Source organism: Cololabis saira, chromosome 23 (genome assembly GCF_033807715.1).
Source record: "Cololabis saira isolate AMF1-May2022 chromosome 23, fColSai1.1, whole genome shotgun sequence".
Taxonomy (NCBI): domain Eukaryota; kingdom Metazoa; phylum Chordata; class Actinopteri; order Beloniformes; family Belonidae; genus Cololabis; species Cololabis saira.
Window position 1 is genome coordinate 32,170,433 of NC_084609.1, and position 18,879 is coordinate 32,189,311.

Consider the following 18,879-nt stretch of genomic DNA (forward strand, 5'->3'; position numbering starts at 1 on the left):
GAGGTTTGGCTGTACCTGAAATGTATTGTTATTATTTAGCTTATAATGTAAGATTTCCACTGTCATGGGCATATGAAAATAAAAATCAATATATTGAGGGTAGTTGGGAGTGGCTGGAGGAAAGGACCATATCTGAATACAACAAATCAATTTCTATATCATCTTTATGGTACTATCCCAAATATAATGACAACATAGATAATTCACTTATTGATTTTTCCTGAAGTCGCAAAGACAGTATACAAACAAATATTAATAGATGGATTAATATTTGTCCTATTTCGAATAACCCACTGTTAACAGCAGGCGGCAGGACACTGACTAACAATACCTGGCAACAACATATTACCCAGGTGGGGAAGGTTGTAAGGGATGGAGATATTGTGTCATTCAATGAGATTAAAACACAGTTTGGTCTGGATGATTCTTCATATTTTCAATATTTTCAGTTAAAATCTATTCTTAAAATTTTTAATTTTAAAGGAATCAAGATGGTGGCAAGATGATGTTGAGGCTGCTGCCCCCGTGACCCGGGAACGGATAAGCGGAAGAAGATGGATGGATGGATGGAGGAATCAAGATCGGATCTAGTACTGTCCTTAATAGTAAATTAAGAGCTGCTTCCACTGGACGAGGAACAGTTTCAGTTATTTATGAATTACTAAATTCATCTCTGCCTGACAGCACTACTTCCACCAAGTCACAATGGGAACGGGACATTGGTTCATCTCTCACTGCAGATCAGTGGAATCTAATATTAAAGCAGTCAACATCCATTTGCAGTTGTGTGAGATATAAAATTATACAATTTAAAATTATACATAGAGCTTATATCACGCCACATGAGTTAAAAAAAAATGGACCCAAGTGTCTCTGAACTGTGCTGGCATGGCTGTGGTGAGCTTGGTTCATTTATGCCTCTACTATGGTTCTGCCCAGTGGTCCAACAATTCTGGTCTGAAGTCATTGACATTTTAAAAGCTATTTTGAATATTCATATTCCTCAATGTCCTGTTGTATGTTCATTGGGGAGTGCAGTGGAAAATATACATGTAAAAATTATGCAACGTATCATTGCTGTAGCTTTTCTGTCTGTGAAGAGGACAATACTTCGCAATTTCATAAATACAATTGGCTGGCAATTGACTTTTTGCATTTATTGTCAATGGAAAAGGCAACCTCAATCCTTAAAAACAATGAAAATGGCCAATTTGCCCCATGGACTGTCATTAGAGAACACCTGAGAATAATAGAACAATAACATGACCTGTTGTGTTGGTCACATGCTTTTTATTTGATTTTACTTATTTTTCTTTTAGAGCTGGACCTGAACTCACACTAGAGGCACCATCATCTCTAAAGTTTATCTACCAACCCTTCTCCCCACCCCCTTGTCTTTTTTTTGTCATTGTAATGTTTTTTCTTTTTGTTATGTGAAATGTGGTGTTGTTAACCTCTTTTTTTTGTCTTCACTTTGAATATTAAAAATTATAAATAATAATAATAAAAAAAAATCGGTCTACTTAAATGGCCAAAATAAACAAACTTAATATCTTGCTGATAAGCTCAATTCAATTCTATTCAATTCAATTTTATTTATATATCGTCTATTACAACAGAAGTTGTCTGTGGGCGCTTTCCAGAGACCCAGAACATGACCCCAGAGCAATTATTACATAAACATGTGGCAAGAAAAAACTCCCCTTTAGGAGGCAAGAAACCTTGAGCAGGACCAGGCTCATAAAGGGGAATCCTCCAGCCGGGGGCCAAAAGCTGTTCATCAAATTGAAAAGGAGAGATAAATAACTTTTTCAGGGTGGAAATGTCCTCATCAACTTGATGTGAGGAGGGAGCGCCGTTCATTTTCTCTCAAGATGACCGGTTTCTCAGAAGAACGGAGTGACCGTGAAATTCTAAGGTGAACAGAGGTATGATGAATCAAATGTACCGACCTGCTGAGGTGTTGCGTCACATACCTTTAAGTAACTAAGGCGCTCACGAGCGGCTGTGCATCTTGGAGAGGGCTGGATCAGCGGCAGTTGCACACTCTGTTCGGGGCCACCGGTTGAGATCATCCTCCTCGGCCACAAGAGCTGGCACGAAAGCGACAGATAAGTGAAAGAAGAGATGTTGCGCACCATCACCAAAATCGCAGAGTTATTCCGAACAGGGCTGTGGAAGTGCGCTCGTTGGGCTCGCCCTTACCTCCGAACTGCAATCGCTAACCTCTCCCCCTTTTCATCAAGTCATGTCTGATACAGAGCGATGGGCAAATTTGATGACAACGAGAGGATAATCCTTAACGTCGGGGGCACCCGACACGAAACCTACAAGAGCACCCTGAAGACCCTGCCGGGGACGCGCCTGGCCCTGCTCGCCTCCGACTTAGACATCGATTCCGTGCTGGAACAGCTGCAACAAGTCCCCAGCTTTATCGAGTACAACGTGCGGACCAACGAGTACTTCTTCGACCGCCATCCCGGCGTCTTCGCATATGTGCTGAACTACTACCGAACTGGCAAGCTGCACTGCCCGGCTGATGTGTGTGGACCGCTGTTCGAGGAGGAGTTGTGCTTCTGGGGCATCGATGAGACGGACGTGGAGCCCTGCTGCTGGATGACATACCGGCAACACCGGGATGCAGAGGAGGCTCTGGACGTGTTTGAGCTCAACGTGGACAACGGAGAGGAGGAAGACGAAATAGGGAGGAGGCTCGGCATCGAAGACGCGGCTGCCGACGGGAATGCTAGTCTGTGGTTGAAGTGGCAGCCGGTCATCTGGAACCTGTTCGAGGATCCCTACTCATCTGGGGCTGCTCGGGTAAGAGCGCGCCGCCGCGTCTGGAGCTCGCCACACTCCCCCGTTTCATTCACGGAAACACAGAGCAGCTCGTACTGGAGCAAATAGAAAAAAAGTTTTAATTTAGTTTCAATCAAACCTATATTGAGAGTTTGTATTGTTTATTTACCAATTCATTTTAATCTTTTGGAGCCTAATAGGAGAAAGGAAATTTCTAAATTAACTCCCTTCAACATGGGCAGCAGATTTCTTTTTTGTTATCATAACAACGTTGATCATATATATATATATATATATATATATAAATATATATGCCATGTTTGATATATTTTCTATTTGAATAATAGCAGATTTAAGTTGCTACAAGATAACACAAGCACACATTATCTTAACTGTGTATACTGCAGTACTATCAATTAATAGATGAAAAAATATTTTTGTTGAATTAGCCACATTAGGGTGTCATTTGGCATTAAGGTCTGCGTCTGAAATACTGCACATCTGCTACAGTTGCCTCCATGCTTTTTGATCAAGTGAAAATAGGGGTTCAGCCAAGCTGGTCTTTCACTGATGAAGTCTGGGGGCAGCAAATCGTTTTCTCATTGGCACACTGATGTGTTGCCTACAGCAAAGTTGTCATCTAGTGTAAAATGAAACAAATGCAATCGGACAACTTTGCAATGTAACAAGTCACAGCTGGGAAAGTGACTGATGTTTGTGCTTTTCGTCAAACACAGCCAAACTGTGTAAAACCTCCTCCTGCTGTCTAATCTATCTAATCAAGTCTATTTATCTAATCACTGAATTTTCAGCAAAATTTCAGCCCCTGCAGACTAATGATGCAGAAGCTCTTTTGATTCATGAGGTTGTGATTTATGAATTTTCATTTTGAACACTGATAGTCTTTGGAATATCATTTTTAGATCAGATTTCTAGCAGTCAATCCTTTTCTTAATTTTAGTTATAATTCATTAAATCACCCGTTCTCTTATTTTTAATCATTTTTATGATGAAAAGGCTCAATAAATGTTATGCCCATAATAATGTTACAAGATGTGCATCTGCCAGTAAGTGAGGAAGAATATTTCCATGCTCAGATGTATATGATGCCTTAATCCACCTATTTATTTCAGTTAAACCCATAATGAAAGTGCTGCACGGTTGTGGATCTTATATATGCAAATCTAGTTTTCAGAGTTTTGTGTCATAATCAGTCAGGGAGCTTTTCATTGTGTACAGTATCATGTCCAGTTCTCAATGAACACATCCTGCTACCATGAAGTGTTCATCTAGATATAATGGTGTACCTTTCCCAGGACTTCACTGGATCTAGAGCTGATATAATCTATATTCTCTTCACTCGCCTGGCATTAGTTTGATATTCACTAAAGAGTGTAACGAGAAGCCTCCCTTCCACAAATTCTAAATTTTCAATCCAACATTTTTAAGACTATTAATTTGAACAAATAAAAAACCTTCCCTCATATCTCTGATCGCTAAAAATAGAACAGTAGAATCAGCTTTGGTTTTCATGTACTATGTACTATGATTACATCATTCCTCCTCTTCACTGTACAGGTGGCTGCATGAAAAGAACGATGAGGTTGATGTTTGAACAAAGGAAACAGTATTGTTGGCTTACATAACACGCCACAAGATAACAGAAGGAGACAGACAAATGTACATGTTTCATTCTGAAGCTTGTGCTTTAAGGAAGGGGTTTCACTGATAAATGTTTCCATTTGAAAACCTCTTGTACACTGTAATAAAGTCAATATGTCCTGAAATGCTTAATTTTCTCCCAACTCAGTCACAGACTTTTTGTCTGTGTCTATCAGTAATCAATAGATCGCCCTGTTGTGGGGTTCCCTCTCTCTGGGCCCGTCTCTGTGGTGGCGGGTGCGCCTGCCCACGTCGGCGGCCGGGGCGGCTCTGCCCTCCAGGCAGGCTGGCTTCTCGCCAGCCTGCCTGGGGGGTTGGTCTGGGGGGTGAGGGCCTCCTGGCCACATGTCCGTCCCGGACCGGGTGGCAGGGGTTGCCTGGGTACCGGTCCGCCACCGTGGGATCCCTGGCTGCCTCTTCCCGTAGTCGTGGGGGCCCCGCCTGCGCGTCTCCTCGGCTGCCACTGGAAGGGAGCGGACCCCGCTGGCGGGGGGCTTCCTCCCGCCCTTTTTTTTTTTTTTCGCCCTCTGTGGGGTTGCTGGTGGCCTGGGTTCCGGGTTTTTCCTCGTCAGCCTCTGGTCTCGCGGGTGGAGGGGTTGCCTCCCCTCCCTCCCCCACTATAGATACACTTCAGGTGGAGATTTGATAGGATTATTACACACACACACACACACACACACACACACACACACACACACACACACACACACACACACACACAAACACACACACACACACACACACACACACACACACACACACACACACACAGCCACTCAGAAATATACACACACACACACACACACACACACACACACACACACACACACACACACATAACCACACAGACATATACATACACACACACATACATATACACATACACACACACATAGCCTCACAGACATATACAAACACGCACACACACATAGACATACACACTGGCTTGTTCACCTGCATGCTTGCTCTGTAGTTTTGGGGTTAGTTAGTCGCGGTAGTTTAGCTCAGACTGTGATTGGATCTCAAGATTTGGGTCGATTGCTGCTCGTGTTTTGGTCGGTTCCGTGTCGGTTTCGTGTTTCGTTTGTGGTTTTTGTTGCAGATTTCCAGTGATTGACGTGAGGCCTCCGTGTCCTCTTGCTTCCTGGTTTAGCAGCGGATGTCATCCCCCCCCCCCCCCCCCCCCCAAAACAAAAACAAAAAACACTGGGTTTGTATGTGTATATATATATGTATGTGTATGCATATGTATGCGTATATATATGTATATATATATTAAATATAGTAACAATGCACATATATATGCCTTAGGTTTTTACCAGCATGGCACCAACCATTAATATGTGTGCAGACAAAAAAAAGAAAAAGAAGTATCTATCGTTAACCATCCAACAAGCTTCTCATCTCTGAGTAATCAATAGATTGTTTCCTGTGCTTCCCAATTCTAGACTCTGATCCCTACATGTTATAATGAAAGGACGGTTGTTTGGCAGGACAGAGCACATTTTACGTAAAGTTGAAAACCATTATGTGTTGACAAGTGGCAGACTTGTGAAAAATGTATGTTTTTCTTTTTTACAACACAGTTAAATATATATTAAATATAAATATAAACTGGAGGTGACTAAAATCACAGTTCCATCATTCTGCTTCTCTTTATTTTTCCACAACAGACCTCATTAGTTATTTCTTGAAAGTGTTTCTTGGCAAATATTCTTCTGACTAGAGAGCAGAGATGTAGCCTATAGGTAAATATTGAGCTGGTCTCAATCACACTTTACTGGCAGCAGAGATGTGATGCAGCTGGATACTTGTTTACAGCCTACTGTACATCTGTCTTCTGTCAGTGGAGAATTATATTCCCTGATATGCACAAGACCATTGCTTTGTGTTCTTGTATGAGTTAATACAAAGATTTAGTACAATGTGTGTGAATGCATGAAAGAAAGAAATAAAGTGTAGGTATTTTCACACCTGGTATTAAATTTAGTTGGTGTAGATGCATCTTGAGTCACCAATTGTGATGTCAGTTGTCCATTCTAGGTTCAAATACTTGCATGTGCCATTTCTGTCTGTAACAAGCAAACACATCTTGTTTTTTTAACCCAACCAGAATCAAGAAGAAGAAAAATGCACTTGTCATTCCTAGAAGAAGAAATGAAAACAAGGCAGACCAGAGCTGTATGGGAAACCTCGTACTACGTTCTGTGTACTGCTTACTGCTCTGGCGGTCATGATTAGTACTTAGTAGGGCTGTGCGATTAATCGATTTTAAATCTAAATCGGATTTATTAATCAAGACGATGTTAAAAAATGGAAAATCGGAAAATCGATTTTCCTCTCGCATGCTGTCGGGCTGTGCGCCTCTCGGCTACCGTAGTCCTCCTCCCCCATCCCCTCCCAAGAAGCTGTGAGCACGCTGGAGCGCTCCCCGCCCCTTTGTAAGCATGTCAGCATTTCCAAAAGAAAGAAAGAAATAGTATGTCACTGTAAATACAACTATACTACAGTACACATTGAAATTCAAAATTCATTCCTTTACAGGATATAGTATGCCAAGTATACTGGTCAGTTGCACACTGGAAATATTTCTACATGAAACTAACGAAGGGACTCCAGTCCTATGGCACATCAATTGTCTCATTTGTTTGAAATAATTATAGCACAGTTAATTTGACCCTGGTCCTGATGTTGGGGTCATGAACAGCATGGCGAGTGGTAGCAGAGCACACTTCAGAGTTTGCTGAGCTGTCTGTAGTCTTTTATGTGTTCTTCTCCCCAGATAAGCTGAAATGCCCAAATTCTGATCTGTTCTTTTAAATAGCATGTCCACAGTGCTCCTGTGCCAATAGTCAGCAGTATCAGGCATATTTCTCTTGGCTCACCACACTGTTTCTATTGTTGTATTCATTCTGTTTCCTCCTCATACTCTCAGCGCTGCCTTGTTAGTTTTAAGAGTGGCTGTGATGTGTTCACTGGTCAATGTTTAACAGCCTGATACTTTCAGATGAGCTGTTTATAAAATGGTACATGTCCGGTTGTTTTTTCTGTTTGTGTCTGTGTGTTTATATGTATGTTTTGTCCTTCTCATGTATCTGTAGTTGGCCATTGCTGGATTGATATGGTAAAAAAAGAAAAAAAAGAAAAAACACTCACCTTTTTCATTTCTCACGTATGCATTGTGTACCAGAGATTTAACTGATGCCTGACTTTGTAATCCTCTCCCCAACATGCACGCACACCTAAACCTCACCCCCCACTCCCATCCTCCCATGTTCCCATCGGAGACGGCCGCTTGCTTTATTCTACTAAAGAGGTTAAAAATCCAAACTGTCTGAGTGCTGCCTGCTGCATGCCTGAAGATACTCAAGCCAGGCTGCATGCTGAGCCTGCCTGTTGTCATGGCAACTTCACCACTCATCACCACGACCTGTTTTCAATGAGATGCGGCTGGTCGGTCCGTGAAAACATTTTAAGAAACCTGCTCAACTGGGAACTCTTATTGCTCAGTAACCCCTTGTGTCATTAACACAGCTGATCCATGTGTAAATATCTATTTAAATGCTTTTCTTATTGCTGACAGATAATACAGGGTGATTGTGCTTTCCTGTCGACTTTTTGACACTCTCTAAGTAGAGCTACAGGTGCCTCAAGGGAAGGCTTGGTTGAGTTTATTGTGCAACCTTTGAGATTTAGAGTTGTACAGGAAATGCGGCTGATGGCAAAACCTTGTTGAGTAAATAATGTCTGACGGGTAAACAGAAGCAGACCTGACACTGAGTAGGAGAGCAGGACAAGTGACTGCCCGAGCGCAGGTGTTTGACGGCATCCTGCTGGGCATGTTTATAGCCGCTGCCTGTCCCATTAATGTTACCCGCCAATCATCATCCATACCCCTTTTACACCAAGCTGGTTCCATGGCTGGTGCTAGTGCTGGTGCTAGAGCCGGTTCGCGGTTGGTTCTAAGTAAGAAACGTTTGCTTTTACACGGCCAGAGAGCTGGCCAGAGAGCCACGTCATCACGTTACTGCAGACGTCTGTGTACGTCACCATTTCCGGGTACAACTAGCGCCAAATTCAGTCACCACAACAAAGATGGAGGACTACGCTGTGCTGCAAGCATGGATCTATAAGGCTGCAAGTGTTGCTGCTGCTTCTCAAGCCTTTCTTGGACAGCAAAAGTTTGTGATCCAGCAAGTTGATGTTGCTTGTCGAGAATGCTACAAACAGCGATCACGCTCGAGACGGGTAAGTGTCTAACATGTGTTACTTTTATAAACGCTGAACGAGAAGCCTTTGTTGTTCTGAACGTTAGTGAAGAGCTCGTCCTCACAGCGCATGTGTCTAAATTCAACAAACAGTCAAATGTTCTGGGGTAGAAAACGAAAACATTATAGGACACTTCTGTTTAGTTTATTTGGGACTTCGGAAGCAGTAATTGTAGATATTAAGATACTTTGCTCTCTGTAATGGTGTCTCCTTTCATGTAGTCGCTCGGCTGTGCCGTGTTTTCATTGTCTGCATTTAGTACACATGGTTATTTGTTAAAAGCTGATAAGAAACCTGCTAAAGTATACATGGCAGGTAAATAGTAATTTCTCTCCCATGAATTACTTTCTTCAGGGAGTAAAATCTAACGTTACCTGTGGAAACCTTTTTCTAATCCCATACTCTGATCCCAGAAAGCAGTTTTTTTACATTATAATTGCTATCTTTTATTTATATATATATATATATATATATATATATATATATATATATATATATATATATATATATATATATATATATATATATATATATATATATATATATATATATATATATAATGTGTGTGTATACCGTATAGATACATACACAGTATATTTATACTGTGTACGGTATAAACATACTGTGTATTTTTATTTTGTATTTGTTTCTCATTATTAGGGCCCGAGCACTTACAGTGCGAAGGCCCTATTGTATCTGTAGGAATTCTTCGTATTATTATTTTTCTGACGAAAGGAGGGCCTTTTTGCCCCCCTAAACGTGCCCAAAAAGTCACCAAATTTTGCTCGCAAGCCAGGCCTGGCGAAAAATTTGATATTTAATGGTTTGCATTAATGGTCGTGGCAAAATGGCTCAACACCACCCCCCGGAAAACTTTGTGCCTCAAGCCCCACAATATGGTTTGACGTACATGCACGAAAATGGGTACACACCTCTATCATGGCACAATTTAAAGAAAAGTCTCTTGGCGCCATGGCCGAAACTGAACAGGAAGTCGGCTATTTTTAATTAATTGTGTAATTTTGGCGCAATTTATGGCATTCCTTCGGCAATTAGTACGGTCCGAACCGTAACGTACACCCAGGTGTGTTATACATCAAAATGTGCGTCTCCATCCTGCGACAACACGCATTACTTTTCTCTTTCAAAAGCATTACCGTGGCGACGCTAGACGCCAAAAAGTGTGCCCGCCCTTCATCTGATTGGTTCAAACAGAAAAAACTTTGTGCCTCAAGCCCCACAATACGGTTTGATGTACATGAACGAAAATCGGAACCCACCTGTATCATGTTGCAACTTAAAGAAAAGTCTCCTGGCGCCATGGCCGAAAACGAACAGGAAGTCGGCCATTTTGAACATTCTGAATTAATCGCGTATTTTTGGCAAAAAGTATGCCTTATTTTGGCAGTTAATACGGCCCGAACCGAAACGTGCACCCAGGTGTGTTATACATCACAATGTGCGTCTCCATCCTGCGACAACACGCATTACTTTTCTCTTTCAAAAGTGTTACCGTGGCGACGCTAGACGCCAAAAAGCGCGCCCCCCCTTCATCTGATTGGTCCATGATTGATAGTTCCCCAAAAGTCACCAAATTTTGCATGCAAGCCAGGCCTGGCGATAAATTTGATATTTCATGGTTTGCATGAATAGGCGTGGCCTAACGGCTCAACAGCGCCTCCTAGAAAACTTTTCTCTGCCATAACTTTTGAATGGTTTGACATAAAGAGTCGTGGGTGGTGTCATCGGACTCGGTATTGAGTCCTTGACCATAATTGGGGAAAATTAGCCCCGCCCTTTCTTCTGATTGGTTGTCCCTATTTTCTGACTATAACTTTTGAATGGTTTAACATAGAGAGTCGTGGGTGGTGTCATCGAACTCTGAATTAAGTCCTTGACCTTCATTGGCCTGAATTAGCCCCGCCCCTTCTTCTGATTGGTTGTCCCTATTTTCTGCTATAACTTTTGAATCGTTTGACATAGAGAGTCGTGGGTGGTGTCATCAGACTCTGTATTGAGACCTTGACCTTTGTTGGCCTGAATTAGTCCCGCCCCTTCTTCTGATTTGTTTGGCCCTTTTTTCTGCTATAACTTTTGAATGGTTTGACATAGGAAGTCGTGGGTGGTGTCATTTCTGATATGCTTATGGGGGACGGTAGCCGTGAGTGCGAGGGCCCGTTCATCGCTGCTTGCAGCTTTAATTCTCATTATATTTCTATCTTAACAGGTAGCCTTGTGGCTGAGGGCAAGGCGGAGGTCACATCCACCATCCAAAAACTGGTGGGACACAATTGTTCCAGATTTCAGCTCTCATCAGTTTGTGCAGAATGTCCGTGTGTCCCGGGAGTCGTTTGAGTACATCTGCGCTCAAGTCAAGCATGTCATGGGGAGAAGGGACACAAATTACCGTTTATCAAATTTCAATAAAACAAAAGTAATGTTGACTGGCATGTTGTGTTCTTTTATATCATATGATGAAGTGAGATTGTGAGGCATTTTTGTCTATAAACCAATACTGATGTGTACGAATAGAAAAATTTTGATTTGAAAAGGATTAATCATCAAGGGAGTACTAAAGTCAGAGCAAAAATGACCCTCTGCATACTGAGAGGCCATAATGAGTTGTGTGTGTGTGTGTGTGTGTGTGTGTGTGTGTGTGTGTGTGTGTATATATATATATATATATATATATATATATATATATATATATATATATATATTTATATATATATATATATATATACACACACACACACACACACACAGGTCTTATTTATTGATGTCATCATATACAGGTGAAGGTCGGAAAAGTTGAGTAAATTGCAAAACGTCATTCGTAAATGTAACTAAGGGGAAACAAATATACTTTTTCCCCACTAAATTCAAAGTGAAATATTTCAAGCCTTTATATATATATATATATATATATATATATATATATATATATATATATATATATATATATATATATATATATATATATACACACACACACACACACACTACTCACAATAAGTTAGGGATATTATTTACTCCACTCTCTCAAACTCCAGAATCCCTGAGAGAAGGCTCATCTTCCGGCTCCAGAGACAGGTATGAGGTTAAATCCATTGCTAAAGGGCTACAGGCAGAGCTAACGTCTGGGCCTCGTACGCTGATAGTGGGCGACGGAGCTGTCAATGAGATAAAATCATTCTGCAGCAAAAACACAAAAGTACTGTGTTTTACCAACGACATGGTATCTGATATCACAAAGAAGATCCGGAGCATTGCTGCAGAGCATCCGACAGCTAAAGCTGTTGTCATACACACAGGAGCCCTTGATGTTGTGAAGCAACAATCGGAGATATTAAAGCAAGACTTCACTGATCTGATGAGCACAGCTGCATGTTTAAATACGGAGGTTTTTTTCAGTGGACCAATACCGACGGTTCGGCAGGGAGATGAGAGATTCAGCAGGCTGATGGCGCTAAACAGATGGCTTAAAGATGCATGTGCTGCTCAATCAATTAATTTCATTGATAATTTCATTTTTTGGGGCCGCAAGCATCTTTTTAGGGCAGGTGGCTCTCGTTTGAATAAGGCTGGTGGACAGTTATTCAGTAGCAACATTTTCTATCATCTACGTCACAAACAGGCCCCCACCAACAACAAGAGGCAGGACGTTCCAAAACAACTGATAAGGCGGCGCTGTGATGAGAACACTGAGACAAGGACTGACCATGGAAAACTGAGTCAGAGAGAAACTGCATCATCATCCTTATCCTCACTCCAACAGGGGGAGTCTCCCCCAGCCACCCCAACAGGAGACAGACCCTCACCCCCCGAGAGCCCACCCAGCTTTCTGTCTCCAGGAAGTCAGGACATCCCACTCCTGGAATTCACTGACAGAATGAAAAGCCTGGTGAATATTGGATTACAACTAACACCATGCCAAAATCCTTTATCTAACCCCCCACATCGCCCAACCCCTCCCAAACCACCACCTCGGACAAAGCGGCTAACCAAAAGTCACCGCCCCCCCTCACCTCCTCTGAACTACCATATCAGTGATGTCTGATATGGGCCGGGTCCAGGTTGTGATGTCAATATTAACATTGTTCTGTCCCAGGAAAAGTCTGGGCCCCATGGAGTTAAATCAGCTTTCTCTATCCCTGTGATAATAGGTAACAGAAAATGTATCAAACTGGTGAGAAATGAAAAAAGTTCAGTTAAATCTGCTAATCTGTTGAGTATAGCATGTCATCCTCGAATCTCACCAGTGTCTCCTGTTAAGGATTTACATGTACATTTAGCCCTTTTAAATATCAGGTCTCTGGTTGGCAAATCTTTCTTAATCAATGATTTTATTAACGAGCACAACCTTGATTTTATGTTTTTAACTGAAACTTGGTTAAGTCAGGATAATAGTGCAGCAGTTCTTATTGAGTCAACACCCCAGAATTTTAGTTTCTTTAGTGAAGAAAGAATACATAGGAGAGGAGGCGGAGTTGCCACCCTGTTCAAGGACAGCTTCCATTGCAAGAAAATGTCTTATGGTCAATTTGATTCCTTTGAATATGTTGCCAGTTAAAATCCCCCTGTCGAGCAATCTTAGTGACCATCTACAGACCCCCCAAATATGATGCAAGGTTTGTTGATGAGTTTGCCAAACTACTGTCAATTATGTGCATGGATTTTGATTGTGTTGTTTTAGTGGGTGATTTTAACATTCATGTTGATAATCCCAAAGATGGATGTGCTAAGGAACTTTTAAATATTCTGGATAATTTTGGGCTTTCCCAACATGTCACAGATTCAACGCATAACCGAGGACATGTTTTAGATTTAATTATTTCCAAGGGTCTTAATATCTCAGAGGTTGTGGTGAACGATGTTGCTCTGTCTGATCACTACTGTGTTTTGTTTAAAATGACCACTGTTGCCAATCCTATGAAAGGTGAAGCAGAGGTAATCAGAAAGCGTTATATAAATGATAACACCTGTGCACTATTCATCCAGGGTTTTACACCTTCACCAACCCTTCCCTCAGTTCTAGTTGATGACCTTGTTAATAGACTGTTATTGATTCTATCGCCCCAATTAAGACCAAAGTTCTGTCCGGGAGGAAAAAGTCACCCTGGAAAAACGCAACACTAGTTAAAGAACAGAGAAGGATATGTAGACAAGCAGAACGCAAGTGGCGCAAAAACAAACTTCAGGTATATTACAAGACTTACAAAGAGAGTCTTCGCAACTATAACCAGAAACTGAAGAATGCAAGGCAATCATATTTTTCAGAGATTATCAATAGAAATGCTCGCACACTGTTTTCTGTGGTAGAAAGACTGACAAACCCCGCAGCCTCAATCCCACTTGAACTGCTGTCAAAAAAGACCTGTAACGACTTTGCTGACTTTTTCACGAACAAAATATTACAGATAAGACAAGCAATGTGCAGCTCCCCCTCAGGAATGATAACACTCTGTCCTTCCTATCCTTTAGTAAAGCTGGGACAGTTCAGCATTTTAAATTACAAAACCCTAACGGAAACAGTTTCAAAATTAAAGCCCACAACATGCTGTCTTGATATTCTGCCTTCAAACTTTTTTAAAACAGTTTTTAACTGCATAGCGCCGGATGTATTGCAGATAATAAATACTTCTCTTCAAACAGGCCAGTTTCCCCAGGCCTTGAAAACTGCAGTAATAAAACCTCTTCTAAAAAAATCAAATCTGGATGCTACAACACTTAGTAACTATAGGCCAATATCAAATCTGCCATTTTTGGGGAAAATCATTGAAAAGGTCGTTTTCCAGCAAATCCATGCTTTTATGATGCAAAACAACCTCTTTAATGTATTTCAGTCTGGATTTCGGCCACACCACAGCACTGAGACTGTACTCATCAAAGTCCTAAATGATATTCATCTGAATAATGATGCAGGCAAATCCTCTGTTCTGGTATTACTGGATCTGAGTGCTGCATTCGACACAGTTGATCATAACATTATTCTCAGCAGACTGGAAAAGTGGGTGGGACTTACCGGCACTGTGCTTCAATGGTTTAAATCTTACTTACAAGATAGGGCCTTCTTTGTGTCAATAGGAAACCATGAGTCTAAGAGAACCAAGATCACATGTGGGGTTCCTCAAGGGTCTATTCTCGGACCGCTTCTATTCAACATCTATATGCTACCCCTAGCTCAGATTATGGAACATCACAACATTTCCTACCATACTTATGCCGATGACACACAGCTCTATATTTCAGTGTCACCACATGACTACAGTTCCCTACTCTCATTGAGTAACTGTATTCACCAAATCAATGAGTGGATGTGCCAGAATTTTCTCCAGCTAAATGCAGAAAAGACAGAGGTGATCATTTTTGGCCCTAAAAATGAAAGGGAAAAGATCAGCGCTCACCTTGTCTCAATGTCATTGACAGCTACAAATCAAGCCAGAAATCTTGGTGTAATTATTGACTCAGACCTGAACTTCAACAGCCATCTAAAGTTTATCACTAAATCTGCCTATTACCACCTAAAAAACATTGCTAGAATTAAGGGGATTCTGTCTAAACAAGACATGGAAAAACTTATTCATGCATTCATTTTCAGTAGGTTGGATTATTGCAATTGCATCTTTACAGGCCTTAACAAGAAATCTATCAGGCAGCTGCAGCTGATCCAGAACGCTGCCGCCAGAGTCCTTACAAACACCAGGAAACTGGACCATATTACACCGGTCATGAAATCACTACACTGGCTTCCAGTTAGTCAAAGGATAGAGTTTAAAATCTTACTGCTGGTCTACAAAGCACTGAATGGTCTTGGACCAAAATACATGGTTGATCTGTTAGTTCCCTATGAAGCTCCCAGACCCCTGAGGTTCATCTGGATCTGTTAGTTCCTATGAAGCTCCCAGATCCCTGAGGTTCATCTGGATCTGTTAGTTCCTATGAAGCTCCCAGACCCCTGAGCTTCATCTGGATCTGTTAGTTCCTATGAAGCTCCCAGACCCCTTAGGTCTTCTGGATCTGGTTTGTTGTGTGTCCCAAGAACCAGAACCAAGCAAGGTGAGGCAGCGTTCAGTTATTCTGCTCCTCACCGGTGGAACAAACTTCCTGTAGACCTGAGGTCTGCTCCAACTGTCAGCTCCTTTAAATCAGGGTTAAAAACATTACTGTTTACTCAAGCGTACTCTTAAATTAAACTTACCTGCTGTATTCTACTGCCCTTATTTTTAACAGATTGTGCTTTTTATTATTTTATTTCTTTTCTTATCATCTTATTCAATCATATTTGTTATCTACTGTCTAATTATGTCGAATTATTTACTGTCTAATTATGTCTTGCCGCTTTTAATGTCAATGTAAAGCACTTTGAATGACCTTGTGTTGAATTGTGCTATACAAATAAATTTGCCTTGCCTTGCCTTGCCTTGCCTTACATGAGTGGTTTTCTTATCTGGTCTGAATGAAATACGTAAAAGTTCCCTGTGATATTACTAATAAATGTGACTAGTGTGTATGTGTATATATATATATATATATATATATATATATATATATATATATATATATATATATATATATATATATATATATATATACATACACACACACAACATACACACACACAATACAAATAAATGTGTATATAAGCAGTTCAATCTTACTAAGAATTTGTCCCATTTCTCATCAGAAATCACCTAAGAAGTAACCTTAAGACAGTTTACATTTCTTTCAAGTGAATTTTGAGAAATGTATTACAAGCCAGTTACACTGGCATATTCTATGTATTTAAAGTTTAGGTTTGCACGAATCAAGTAAAAATCATCTAGGTAAATTGTGTTAAGTAAAATTTGACATTTTTGATTAGAAATTTGACACGTGTGTCAGTATATCATATCATATATAGGTCAGGGCATTGGGCTTCCCTGCAGTTTAACTGTCTTAGGAATTTAGATTTATTCATAGCTTACAAGTTTTACTGGTACCCATAAAGTGAGACAACACTGATGCAGACATGTCAACTTCAAAAATGGCTTTATTTAAAAAGTAAAATATATATAGAAATGTAAAGTGGACAGTGCTGTGCAACAATAAGCAATAGTTGAAATGAAATGTTCATTTCTGTTGAGCCTCCATCAGAGACATCATGCGTCCCATCAGTCCAACGTATGCGGTGGACTGCTCACGCAGCTCACGCAGTTCCTGCAGCAGCGCAGTGTGCATGTTTGTGCTGTGCTGCAGAAATCTTTTGTCCGCTCTCTCAAGGTAGTCCAACACATCCACCGTGTCTCTTTTGCATTTCCCTGTGGAAAAAAGAGCAATAACAATTAAACTACAACTTCTACTCTGCACCACACATTACTATCAAGTACATTTGACTTATTTCAATTGTTAGTATTTGTAACTTTGTCCATGGAGAGTTGCCAGACCAAACAATATTATTTAATATCCAGAGTGATACAGGGCATGGCTGTAGTAGGATTCTATATCTCTATGTTTTGAATACCATCTGGTGTAACAGACTATATACCCAGTACAACAAATCTTACCCGGTCTGGACTGGTCTGGGCCTGATGTGTGGCTTGAGGAGGAAGATGGTGATGGTGAGCTACTCCTCAGGGGAGTTGAATGGAGTGTTAGCGGCTCCTCGGACTCACCCAGGTCTGTAAGTCTATAAGCAACAAAAAAGAAGAGAACAGTGCTTTAGTAAACAAACTTACCAACTGCACTTAATACAATATTAGCCTTTTATGCGGCCAAATGTAAGGTAAAGTTGCTAGATTAAACAATGGCTAATCTACATACACATATACATATATATATATATATATATATATATATATATATATATATATATATATATATATATATATACATATATATATGTATGTATGTATGTATGTATGTATGTATGTATGTATGTATGTATGTATGTATGTATGTATGTATGTATGTATGTATGTATGTATGTATGTATGTGTGTGCCAGACAGCGGGGAGGACTCGGGCTTCACCTCCAGGTAGGGGTTGGGAATTGGGAATTAAAAGTTGCTCTTATTTATTGATGTCATCATATACAGGTGAAGTTCGGAAAAGTTGAGTAAATTGCAAAACGTCATTCGTAAATGTAACTAAAGGGGAAACAAATATACTATTTCCCCACTAAATTCAAAGTGAAATATTTCAAGCCTTTATTTGTTATAATGTTGATGGTTATGGCTCAGTTTATGAAAACCCCAAATAAAAAATAAATTAGAGAATATTTTATGAAATCACTAAACAATTCCATCATCAAAATTATAACAAATAAAGGTTTGACATATCTTGCTTTGCATGTAATAAGACTAGGTAATATGTTAGTTTCACCTTTTAAGTTGAATTATTGAAATACATTAACTTTTACACCATATTCTAGTTGAATTATTGAAATAAATTAACTTTTACACCATAGTCTTCAACTGTAGGCTATATTATACATCTGGGCTTATGTGGACATACATATATAGCATAATAATAATATAAATATAATAGCATAGGAGGCTATTTCAGTTGCTAGTATGGTTGTCTGTACAGTCATGAAAGTTCAATGCTATTAAAGCACTGTAAATTTTAAATCAAAGCATTTTGTCTTTCCATATAAAATAAACACATTTCTATGCTGTTTAGAAGTTTGGGGGATTTTTTTGGTGCCTGCGCTGCTGAAATCGGGGCGTCCCTTATTTCTATTTCTGAAAGGTGGCACCCTATAGGCAACATTACACAAGTAACACTGATTTCAGAAAGTAATAGACCCCTTTCCGTGTTTGTAAACAAGTATGACGTAGGCAAGCTGCGCGCGCATTGTTGCGGCAGAAAGACAGAGTTCATGACAGTTTACACCAGCGGATTGACGGAAAAAGATCGTGGAAATTACGTTACTAAACTAACTGTGGCGGATGGAAAGCAACTTCCTTCCCGGAGGAAGATATCACAAAGTGGCCCGATGTCCAATGGCCGGATATTCATCTGTATTTGGTTGAGAAACCTAGTGTTTACACTCAGGAGAAGCTGCGACACTGTCAGCAGCTGTCACAGGCACAGCTGAAGTTTGTAAAGAATTATGACAACTGAATGTATTGTATACACTAGACATTTTAAATTATTTTATTATTTC

General features: G+C 40.4%; 1 protein-coding gene across 1 annotated transcript in view; it reads left to right on the top strand.

Moving 5' to 3' along the window:
• The first annotated feature begins 2,176 nt into the window (after positions 1-2,176).
• LOC133424525 (potassium voltage-gated channel subfamily C member 2-like) overlaps positions 2,177-18,879 on the top strand; it is a 181,703-nt gene continuing 165,000 nt past the window's right edge. The window contains 1 exon segment of the mRNA XM_061715193.1: positions 2,177-2,820. Within this exon segment, the coding sequence (XP_061571177.1) occupies positions 2,266-2,820 (555 nt within the window). The 5' untranslated portion in view covers positions 2,177-2,265.